The sequence below is a fragment of the Nannobrachium achirus genome (assembly GCF_963921795.1).
Source record: "Nannobrachium achirus genome assembly, chromosome: 1".
In the NCBI taxonomy this organism is placed as follows: domain Eukaryota; kingdom Metazoa; phylum Chordata; class Actinopteri; order Myctophiformes; family Myctophidae; genus Nannobrachium; species Nannobrachium achirus.
In genome coordinates, this window is record NC_137810.1 from 20,536,379 (window position 1) to 20,548,495 (window position 12,117).

Genomic DNA, 12,117 nt, shown 5'->3' on the forward strand with positions numbered 1-12,117 from the left:
CACCAAGTAGTTTTTCTTTTTTCTTTTTTGCTATTTTATCATGAACATTAGTGAGGACCAATTAGATGCAGGTTGAAAAGTGGTGAAGTAGTCCTTTAAGTACAATTTTGTATTTGTACTTTCCTCATTTGTATTTCCATTTTCCTGGCATGTTTTGGGTGCACTTCAGCACTTTCCCCCTTAGAGCAGGCATTCCCAAACTGTGGTGCACGCACCCCCTGTGGGGCGCAAGCACCCTCTAGGCCAGGGAGTGTGTGACATGAAAAGGCTATGGTGTTATTTTAAATATTATGAACATATATGGCAGAATATATGCTGCATATATGCCATAATCAGGTTCATATGCAGTATGTGCACATACTGTACATAGTATGTGGATATGTAGGAAATATATGTCTCCTGTAAAGCTATATGTCCATATACAGTACAGTGCCACATTTGTATATGGACATTATATGTATATATTATGTAGAGACATATCACTGCAATTGTCAGTGTCAGTGATATTTCTTTTATACTATTGTAGCCCCCATAGTTAGTACAGCCATGAACCAGCCCACCACAGCCCTGCCAATCAGGCTCAGCGCTATTGGCACGACAGTTTGGCAGTGTCTGTCATGGCCATATATATGGGCATTGCCAAATATGGGCATTCCTAGATATGTGCTTAATATTGATGACATTGGGACAGGGATCTCCATATATGGGCATAAAAGGGAGAATGACGGAATCATATTGCAAGTGTGACCTGTGTCGCGTCAACCACACTGGTTAGAGTTAGACTGACACAAGTAACACTCCCTGAGGTTGAGTATGCCAGATGCCCAGTCCACCCCTGCACAACAGGCTGTCTTGGTCATTGAGTCAACAATGTCATGTCACAACAGGTCAGCTATAGACAATGAGGCGTTACCCACTGACTCACGGACGGACAGGATCTGCCGGGTTTCATATAGTAATAATTGGTGCCTTTTATTTAACACATAAAAGGCATCGCTCACTTCAGACTGGGTGGGATTTGTTTAATTCATGACCTGCAAAAGAGTTGGATGTAGTTTGATTGTTAGCAGAATATCAAGGGAGAAGTGATTCACTTATTTAACTTAGTCTTTTAAAAAATGTGATTGCTCAAATGGGTGTGTTGCAGAGAGTGTGATTTCTCATAAAAAGGCATACTGTTTAACTTCTGAACAGTTCCACATAACACAAAATGGTGCTGGAGTGCTCACTTTTGGCCCCAGAACATACAGTACAGTATACAGTATACTGTAGTGCAGGTAAACTGTCCGAAATGTGTATGGCATTTCTTGAGGTATGCACTTAGTGCCAACTTTCCAGTTTAAATACTGTTTGGAGCTATAGCCTCAGAGCAGGTTATTACAACACATGATTACATGATGATGATGAAAGTACATGATTAGGTGCACTTTCTTAGGGGCACTTAGGCTATATACCAAGAACTAAACAGTCTCCTTGATGGTCCTGCCAACACATTACTCACATTTAAGAACACCGGTACCTAAATAACCATGTTCATAAATTGGCCTTACATTACAAGGCTGTGGATATACATTAAAGTAAGTAAATGATTAGAAAATGAGTCCAAAATAGGCCTACATACAGCATGCCAGGGTGAATGTGGTTTTATGAAGATAGAATTGTGTTAAAATTAGATGCCACGTGTTACTGTGACACGTGGCCTTGTCTTTATGATGTCCCAAACTAATAGAGCATTGGATATGAAGTCTTTGGGCCAATATTGTTTCTGGAGTATCTCCAGTCAACTGAGGTCAAGTAATATTCTGCAGCATTTCATAATACTCCTCACATCTACGTGACAATAATATTCTTGTCTTTGACCGATATGAATTAGACAGTTTTATAATATAAAGGGATGGGACGATAAGCGATATTACGCGACGCGTTGTGAGCTTGTAGATCTGCTATTTCTTGGGAAAATGTTCCGCCCCAGGATAATGGATTTTAATTATCGCGATAATATCATAAATCGCGATTTCTTTTGTCACAATAGTCGTGATATGAAATGTTCATATCGTCCCATCCCTATTTTATAACCGTAACAATAACTCTGTCTGATCCCATATCAAACACTTTGGTCAACACCTCCTCTCTGTTACTGATTGAAGTCCATCCCAGTTGTTCAATTCAAGCCCTTCCTTCCCATCCAGAAAACCAGACTCCACAGCTGCTTGTGCTATACAGTGATCCTAATCTGATTGGTTTAGCGGCATTGGCCCGGAGCCCAAAGGGTGTTTGTATGTACAGTATATATACTCCATGTGCTCAAAGCCACAGTCAGAAGGAGACAGAGTCATACAACAATCACTTTGTTTTTTATTTGACTTTTTGGATTCACAGTAAAGTTTGTGCAGTGGGGATCGGTGGATAATGTGCAGAGGATTAGCAGCCTTACCCCAGACATGTCTGGAAAGGTGAGCTATATGTCATTATCTGTATTGTTTTTGTATTACATATTATGCTTAGATGGGTATATTCCTGTGTGTATATTCATGTTTGTTGGACCACTCCAGTAACTTACAGTAGAATCTCTAATTAATAGGTGTTGATGATATTTGACTCCCTTACATTTATTCCATAAATGTTAATTATGATATAACATTGTTATGAAAGTATCTTTACCTTTCTTTTTCTTTTTCTTTTTTTTCCAATGAAAGGGTCAAATTATAAAACAAAATGTCACACAAAATGGGTAATTCAAAGCTCAATCTCCTCAAAGTCATGGGTCTTATTTCCAAAGGTTTTTCAATATACTTTACTTTATGTCTTTTCATTTTTTATGAGTTTCTTTTTTTTTTCTTTTTTTTTTTGCAGAAAAGCCCCTAAAAGTCTACTACTACTGGCTCTTTAGTACAATCATTTGAAGGATCTCTAACCGTTTATCGTGTTTCTTCAACTTTGAAAACTAAACTACGTTTCATATAAATGTCTTATTCTTTGATAAATTTGGGTTGGAAACAATTGAGTCATCAGCTTACAAATCAAGGGGTAAAAGTTTTATAAATATTGCATGAATAAAACAGGATTTTTGTTCTAACTAATACTGAATTTCTCTCCTCTCACTTTAAGACTTTCGTAGGGCTGATTTACTGTAAAATAAAGACTGCATGATACAAGAGTCATCCTGTTCTTCTATTTCCCAGGGCTAAAGAGATTAAAAGTAAACTGGGAGTGTTCCTTCAGAAGCCAGAGAATGGCATTGACCTGATCATCCCCTACCCGGAAAAAACTGAGAAGAAGCCAGAAAAGCTTCTGAAGTAAGTATTGTGCTTTCAGCCTAATAAAGAGATACGGTAATCATGTCTGGTGGGACAGATATTTACTTCTGAGGAAAAGGAACTTCAGCTTCAGCTTTAAATAACTTTATGTTCCCTTTGGAACTTCATTTGTGCAGTGATAAAAACAATATAACAAAAAAAAGATCCAATTGCAGGCGAGATGTGGAGATCAGTGGTTTGAGAATCGTCCCATTCACAGGCACTGACTGCTTTTAACTATTTTTATGGCTACAGAATACCAAGGCTCTTGTTATTCTGTAATGCATTATGTGGGAAGGCCTGGGGTTGAAATACATTGATTTATAAGAATATAACAATATTATTGTACGGTATGCACACAATATGAAAAGCTATGTGGTCCTCTATCTTTGAGTTTTTATGCTATTTTCTATAGTACATTTATCATTTGTCACATTGTGCTCACTTGCTAATGTCAATTGTAAGTGAGTATACAAACTTCTATAAATATGCAGCTGTTCTCGATTAAAACTCTCTTTCTGTTTCTAGACCTACCCCTGAGGAGGCTGCTCAATGGCGGGAGTCCCTGGACATGGTTCTGTCCAACAGCTGTAAGTTTGACTGATACTGTACACACACACACACGCACGCTCGCACACGCACGCACGCACACACACGGTTTTCTTCTTTCTAATCTGTTGTAACACAACTGCCATGGTACAGAGCGGTGTTTCCACATACACATTCTTACAACGTTTTCCAACATAAAAAAGGGCCCTTGTTCTATTATTGTATGATGACTATAAAGCAGTTAGCTAAGTGGTGACGGCATCACACAAAGTAACCAAATCACAAGGAAGAATAGTAGTAGTATAATATTTCGACTTTTATAAATGAGCTACTGTCTCAAGAGTTATTTGTCAAAGTAGTGTACACAGATGCACATAAGGGTTTAATCACCTTCCTAGTCATCACTTGATACCCTGGCAACCTAACCCATTATTCACAGCACACGGCTAGGTATGCATTACAAGCTCATAAAGCAGCGGTGAAATGTCTATTTGATTTATTAATGTACTGTAATGCTTGCTTGGCAGGAATTAGCCCTTGTTTAAAGACATCACTATATATAGAGCTACAGTATACGTAGTCCCAGGAGCATTGGTCATTAGGAGAACCATAGGAGTTAAACCATGGGAAACAAGCCCCTGTGTATGCCAGGGACCAGACACCGACTCTGGTGTTTACACCTGTGTCGGAAAGCACACAGAAAGACCCCAGAGCAAGTAAGATTGATTGTTAACTCTTCCAATCGGTATGTGTAAACTCTCTGCTAAAAACGACCCCTTTAATAACTTCTGTGTGTCTAAACAACCTTGATTCCAGATATTAGGGACCAGTTAAAATACACAGTGACATGGTCTATAATTCGTAAACTGGATTTTTAAATATGCCCATTTGCCATAATGTGAAAGTGAGTTCTCTGTTACACCATGGGTTGCTACCATGGAACAAGATTCAAGGGGTGGCTTAATTTCTTCAAGCAGGCCCATCAGTTAAATATTCAGTGGAACAGAGCAAGGAATATGGGAAACAGAGCCACTTGGAAGTGAGCATGCCCTTTGTGCGTATCTTACCACAGGCATTTTGTGTATTGTGGTAACATCTCTAGAGAGGTCTAAAGACTTCTCACAGCATGATGTATTACCAAGTAGCTGCAAAATACTGTGCTGTTATTATTTTTCCACTTTACATTATTCTTTATGGGCAATTGGGCATGCTCATTCTTTATTCATACTGTATGGGATACCATATATCAATAAATGATTGTTTGTCTCTCAAATCTGGAAATATTCCTGAGAAAGAAGCAAATAAATATCTATATAAAATAGGATATTGCTATATGCTACATAATTTATCATACGTTATATTATGCAACAATAATAATTTCATCATACATTACCAGTGTTACTCTTCTTTTTGAAGTTGATACAGTATACAAGCTATTGTAGAATGTTGCAGTGAGTTTTATTGGAGTGTTGTTAACAGTTTGGAGTTTGGCAGCTGGTACGCACTACGCAGCACTATCAAAACGCTGCTTCAACTGTAAGGAAGTCATAATGTGTGATCTATGTGTATATATGTTATAGTGTGTCAAGTACATACAGTGTTGGTAATGTCTGGTATTAGTTATTAATTAATGCAAATAGCAACCCTGATTAATCTAAGAAAAACATAATAAAACATTTAGCATCATGGCAATAGTTTGCAGGAACGAACAACGGTAAATGTTTCTTCTCTGGCGATTGAGTTTTAACAGTGCAGAGCATAATACGGTCAGTGGAGTTATTACAGCAAAAGTATTGGTGAAGAGATGCGGTATAGCCGGGAAAAGGAGGGTGAACCAAGAAGAGAGCCTTGTGTGACCCCGGTCAGCTAAGTACTGTATAATGGTTTAAGCGGTTCACTAAACTGAGAGTGGCAGAGGGCAGGTTGATGAACAAGCCCAAATAGGTTGATATATTGCTAGATGTGAGAATATTGTGTAGCTAAATTCCGTCGAAAGTTCGGAAAAATGAATGGCCAGACAGTCAGATAGACAGAGAGACAGACAGACAGACAGACAGACAGACAGACAGACAGACATTTCATGTATGTCAGTAGTGCTCACGTTTACAAACATCTAAGTAGAAGAGGATGTTTTTGTGTCGTTTCTAACATTAAGAAGTGCCAGGTGGTCATGTCGTGGGGCCATGGGTGTAAACTGTGTACTTTCACATGCTTCTGACGCCAGTGAGACTGAGAAGGTCCCTTCACAGTGACAAAAATGTGTATTGGCAGAGCATTTTACTTGCCGTCGCTAGTTAGTTTCACACAGTTGGATCCATAGCAATGAATACAAAGCAGGGTAACCACTCAAACTGATGTCCACTTGTGTTGGAAGAGAGGTTGGTGGACACACACACACACACACACACACACACACACACACACGCACACACACACACACACACACACACACACACACACACACACACACACACACACATACATACGGTACATGTACCTGCACAGTCTGCACACATGCACATGCGCTTGCTCGCTCACTCGATTGCGCATGCACGCAAGCACGTACCGATGCACGTGCGCGCGCACACACACACACACACACACACACACACACACACACACACACACACACACACACACACACACACACACACACACACACACACACACAAACACACACACACACACACACACACACACACACACACGTACACACAATTTGCTTTCAATTGCTACTCAGTCTGTACCAAGCTTAGATCACAGATAAATGCCTGAAGCAGTTACAGAATGCTTATCATCATCAGCATGTGTTTTGCAGACAATGGGTCACGTCATGGGTATTGTATTGCATTACAATGCTCCTCATAATAGCACATGTTTACACTCAATTCATATGTAGCCTAGCTACTATTGTAAACTATTCTACTGTAGGCCTATACACTTTCCAGCATTCGTTATGTTTCTTTAACTGTTTGAATGAATATAATTCATTTTGTCCAATTTATGTGTTTGTAGTGTTGACCGCAACTGGCGTACTCAATATCGAGAATTTGTTTGAGAGAGGAGCTTTGCGTAGTGGTGTGTTCATTCCACACCTCTTAGGCCAATCGTGATTGGCAAACAAAGAATGTTGTCAAAGTTAACGCTAGGATGGTTTATACTATAGCAACATCCCCATATTTCTACATCTCCTATCTCTGTCTCTGTTTACACTTATAGGTCTATATTTCTCTCTCAACCACCTGCCCCACTTCCTATCCCCCACACACACACCCCTCTCTCTCTCTCTCTCTCTCTCTCTCTCTCTCTCTCTCTCTCTCTCTCTCTCTCTCTCTCTCTCTCTTCTCTCTCTCTCTCTCTCTATCTATCTACCCACCCATCTACTGTAACTATTGTGTCCCTCTGTCTTAGATGGAGTTGCTGCCTTCCGTACCTTTCTGCAGACTGAGTTCAGTGAGGAGAACATTGAGTTCTGGATTGCCTGTGAGGAGTTCAAGAAGACCAAGAACCCAGTGAAGATGGCCACAAAGGCCAAGAAGATCTATGAGGACTTCATCCAGACCGAGGGGCCCAGAGAGGTCAGACACTTACAGTAACTATGGACTATGAAACAAGCTTCTTTTTTTCTTCTTCTCTTTGTCAACCAAATTAGCTAAGAAACCTGAGACACTCACAAGTATTCAGGATTATGTCAGTCAGTTTCAAATGTAAAAGCCACCAGGTGAAAAACAAGACTGAGTTTCACCCCAAACTGTGCTGCTTCTTACACCCAAATGAACCAAAGGGACCAAAGGGGATTGAAACGACCAACATTGCCATCCGCATAGCGCAGTTTTCTGAGATACTCACGCCACTGTAGCGGTAAATAAACTGGTTTCCTGTAAAAGCTGTTTTTGATAGACTCACCAGCTATATACTGTAGTTGATGGAAGGATGGAAGACATGGACTTTCTACATGTTATTAAAACTACTTTCTGTGGCATTAAATCAGCAGTCCTTAATAAAAGACATTGCACTGAAACTGCTGGAGAGACAGGGGGAGTTTATGGTGCAGGACTGGGAGTGTCGCGAGGGAAGGTGCAATTGTAAAACAGGAAGGGATATAAATTGTCTGGAATGACTCATGGAAAAAAGATTTAAAGGCCCTTGAGTGCACTGACCCCACAGTCTGCATCCTTTCCAAATGACTATGAGCCAAACTGTCTAAGTTTAACTTTGATCCATTAATTGAAACGAGTAATTTGTTTGGGATTAGGGCAATTATTGCAGTGATAATGATGACAATGATGATGATATACTGATGATGATGATCTCTCAACATCCTGTCATCTTTTCCTTCTCTTCAGCATCAATAATCATGATGATCAATAAACATGATCATCATCATACTGGTCATGAGCAGTGGTGGAAAAAGTATTCATTTGTTTTACTAGTATAAATACTGCAATGTATGTAAATACTCTGTTACAAGTACAAGACCGGAATATAACATTATAGGTATCAAAATGTACTTAAAGTACAAAAGTAAAAAGTACTGTCACATTTCACAAGTTTTCAAATGTATAAAAATCTGCAATGTGTCTCTTCGCATCGCATTGTGAGTTACTAGGGCCCAAGGTGGAGGGGCCTTAATTATTTTATACTTTAGCTATTAAAAAATAGCAGATATACAAGCTCACAGCGCGGGCGAGCTTGTACATCTGCTATTTTGAAAAAGTCATGAAAATGTGTGCAAATCTTTGAATATATTTATTTTTTAAGCTAACTAAAATGTTGCTTCTGGGGGGTCCCTGGAACTAAATATTTTGAGATGGGGGTCCGTGGCCAAATACATATAATTTTGGGGGTCCTTCACATGTAAAGGTTCGAGCACCACTGACATAGAAACACCTGCAAAAAACCTTAGAAGGATTTGAAATATTCAAAGACAAATGTTCACGATTTTTCAAAAATAGCAGATCTACATAAGCTCGGCACTCGTGGCGTGCTGTGCGCTTGTAGATCTGCTATTCTTCAATAGTTAAAGTACCCAGGGCCCAGAATTTGGTGCAACACCCCTGACCTTGACTGTCCTGACTCCTGTCCTGTCTACCCTCCGCCTGCACAGGTGAACATTGATCACGTCACCAAGGACGTGACCCTCAGGAACCTGGTGAACCTCTCATCTGAGACCTTCGACGTGGCCCAGAAGAGAATCTTCGCCCTGATGGAGAAAGACTCCTTTGGACGCTTTCTCAGATCAGAGCAGTACCAGGAGCTGGTCAACTAAAGCAGCTCAGCTCGGCTGTGTTTTGGGGTGGTGTTCCAGCAACAGTTATCCGCATAAGAAAAAAACTAAAAAAGAAACAGGGAAGTGATTTGAAACTTTAGCATTGTCTTTAATATTTGCCCTGTAACCCATTAAGACCAGAGGCAGATTCAACAAATGCCTTCTAAATCGGTAGTTCTCGCACTTTCGAGATTTTTCAAAAATGTAAAATGCTAAAATCTAAAATGACAAAAGAATATATATAAAATAATAATCCCGGTTTGAATGGATTTTAAAGTCAAATCAAAGATATCTAGAACCTAGTCCTAGTTTAATATTCGGATGCACTATTTACCTTTTCAGAAGTAAAGTACAAGGCATTGTACATTACTTTTGTAAATAATAATAAAGTGGAACACCGCACCCATTCACACTTGAGTGTTATGCATGAGGGGACAACATCTAGAAGGCTAAAATGATTAAAAAACAACTAATTACCCCTTATGGCCACGTTCTACTCTATTTCGTTTTGTCATCACAATTTGAATATATAAGCTACAGAATTGTAATAAAATGTTAGCACAGAAACAAGTTTAATTTTAACCTGAAAAATGGAAACACTGATATAAAAATATTAAACCCAGCATGTTGAAAGTTGTTATATTGCTTAAGACATAAAAAGCCTTAAATTGGCCATTAAAAAGGTTCAACTGAAAAAATACATGATAAATGTTTTTGATTTGTTAACTTTTAAACTTATCAGACAGCAATGTAAGCCCCATTATCCAAATAAAAGAAGAGTTAAGCACGATTCTTACTTCATCGCGCGACAGTGTCACATTCCAAAAATCACAAGCTGACGCGAGCTTGTAGGTCTGCTATTTTCGGCTTGTAACAAGAGCATAAAGAGGGCATTATTCAGACAGGAGAAGCAGTGACAATTAATTAGTGGACTTTGTGTAGCCTTCTCAAGGAGGGACATATAAGGCAAGCTTCATTCTACAGTTTCTGGAGAGGGTAGTAAGTCTGACCCTCCATAACCAGAGCTTGGACACATACAGTATCTAGTCCAGGGGTTCCCAAACTTTTCCAGATTATGAACTAATCACTTAAACTCTATTACAAAAATTGTGAAAAGAGACGATCTACAAGCTCAAAACATGTCATGATGCACCGCATTGTGAGCTGGTAGGTGTGCTATTTTCAAAAATCGGGTTCGACTCAGTGTTTGGGAACCACTGATCTAGTCCATCCAAACTTCTATTTGGGTGTGTGAACAGTAAGGTGGGATAACAGATGGGGAATCCTCTTGCATCCTCTTCAGTATTACATTCACACAAAGCTTTTCAAGCAGTCAGCGGGAAAGTAATGGATGCCTTGAGCCTTTCCCAACAATGACCATATTAATATCTAACACACACACACACACACGCACGCACGCACGCACGCACGCACGCACGCACGCACGCACAAAGAACACACACACACACACACACACACACACACACACACACACACACACACACACACAGACACAGACACAGACACAGACACACACACACACACACACACACACACACACACACACACACACACACACACACACACACACACAGCCAGTTTAGATTTCAACCAAACACAGTTTGGTTCTAATGCATTCTATTAGAGCTTTCCTTGGGAAAAGTATAGTGTATACAGTTGGCACAGTGGTAAGACTTGTTACCACGACATTGCAAGTTGCTGAGATAGGAAAAGCGAGTAGGAGGGAATCTCACAATAAGAAGGGAACACAGCAGTGGTTTTACAGAAAGTTATTTCCCCCTCTTTTCCCATTTGAGTCATAAAAATGCTAGTCCTTGTAGTTACTCAATAATTAGGCAATACCCAGATATCCTGTTCTATGGACATACAGTATACAGTAGGATATTTGTATCACATTGATAATTCAGAACTGGCCTGTTTAGCACACTCTTAGGAGTGTGCTAAACAGGCCTAACAACATCATATACTCTGCTCCTCCCCTTGCTAATCCCCAAAGTAACAATAATACTACTTTTAACAAAATGATAATCACACAAAACGTATTTATTTCACAATTTCACAATTGACTTTTACTAATAACCTACTGTAATACCATACCGTCACTTATTTCTTTAAAAATCTGAGACGAAGAGTCGAAGATGGATCCAAGAGTGTATGCAATATGAAAGAATCTCACTTATAAATGTAGCCTATTAGAACAATGTAGCAGTCCTAACTTGTGATTATATTTACTGTTGCATGATTTTAATACATAAGCATCTGTCACATTCATTAACAAGTATATTACTATCTAGCATATGTTTACTGTAAGTCTTAGTTGTCCCCACTGATCACCTTTCCACCAAAGCATGGTAAATCAGGAGGTTATTACAAAATATTCCTTGCATTTTAAACGTACAGTATTACACAAATAATCAACCATCTTAAGTGTGTAGTCAATCTGACTGGTAGATGTGTTCAAGTTCCATGCCTGAACCGTATTTTTAAACAGATTATTGTATGCGGTGGCATTGATGAGGGAGGGTTCCCATTGCACAGATTAGCCAATCTAGTGCTGTAACCCACTGTCAGTAGTCATTAAAAATGGAAAGAAGCTCAATAGGGACTTATTTAATGCTGGGTAGTGGATACACATTATTTGATATAGCCTATGCATGTATGTTTTGTAGTCAACCACATAAAAGACAAATGCATAACATTCCTGAAGATGTATTTATTTGTTACATGTAAATATCTACCAAAATACGTGTTTGTGTCTTAAATTATTTTTAAATACCACCACTGGAATCCATAATTCCCCCGAAATGGAGCACTGATGAGGATTATCCACGGAGAAGAACATGTCTTTTCACTGTCATAAAAGAGAAAACATCTAACTCTCCATTGTCACTTTGTTTTTCTTCTCACATATCAATTTCTAATGTATCTTTACACACAGGAGTTATGCATACAACATACATTATTGCTTCATCAGTTAGGGGA

At 39.2% G+C, this 12,117-nt stretch overlaps 1 protein-coding gene across 1 annotated transcript; it reads left to right on the forward strand.

The window, feature by feature from the left end:
* Positions 1-2,286: 2,286 nt before the first annotated feature.
* Positions 2,287-11,831, forward strand: rgs5a (regulator of G protein signaling 5a). Its single transcript, XM_080733033.1, has 5 exons — positions 2,287-2,453; positions 3,183-3,296; positions 3,825-3,886; positions 7,257-7,423; positions 8,953-11,831. The coding sequence occupies exons 1-5, from the start codon at positions 2,410-2,412 to the stop codon at positions 9,112-9,114; spliced, it is 549 nt and encodes a 182-aa protein (XP_080589159.1). The 5' UTR covers positions 2,287-2,409; the 3' UTR covers positions 9,115-11,831.
* Positions 11,832-12,117: the final 286 nt, after the last annotated feature.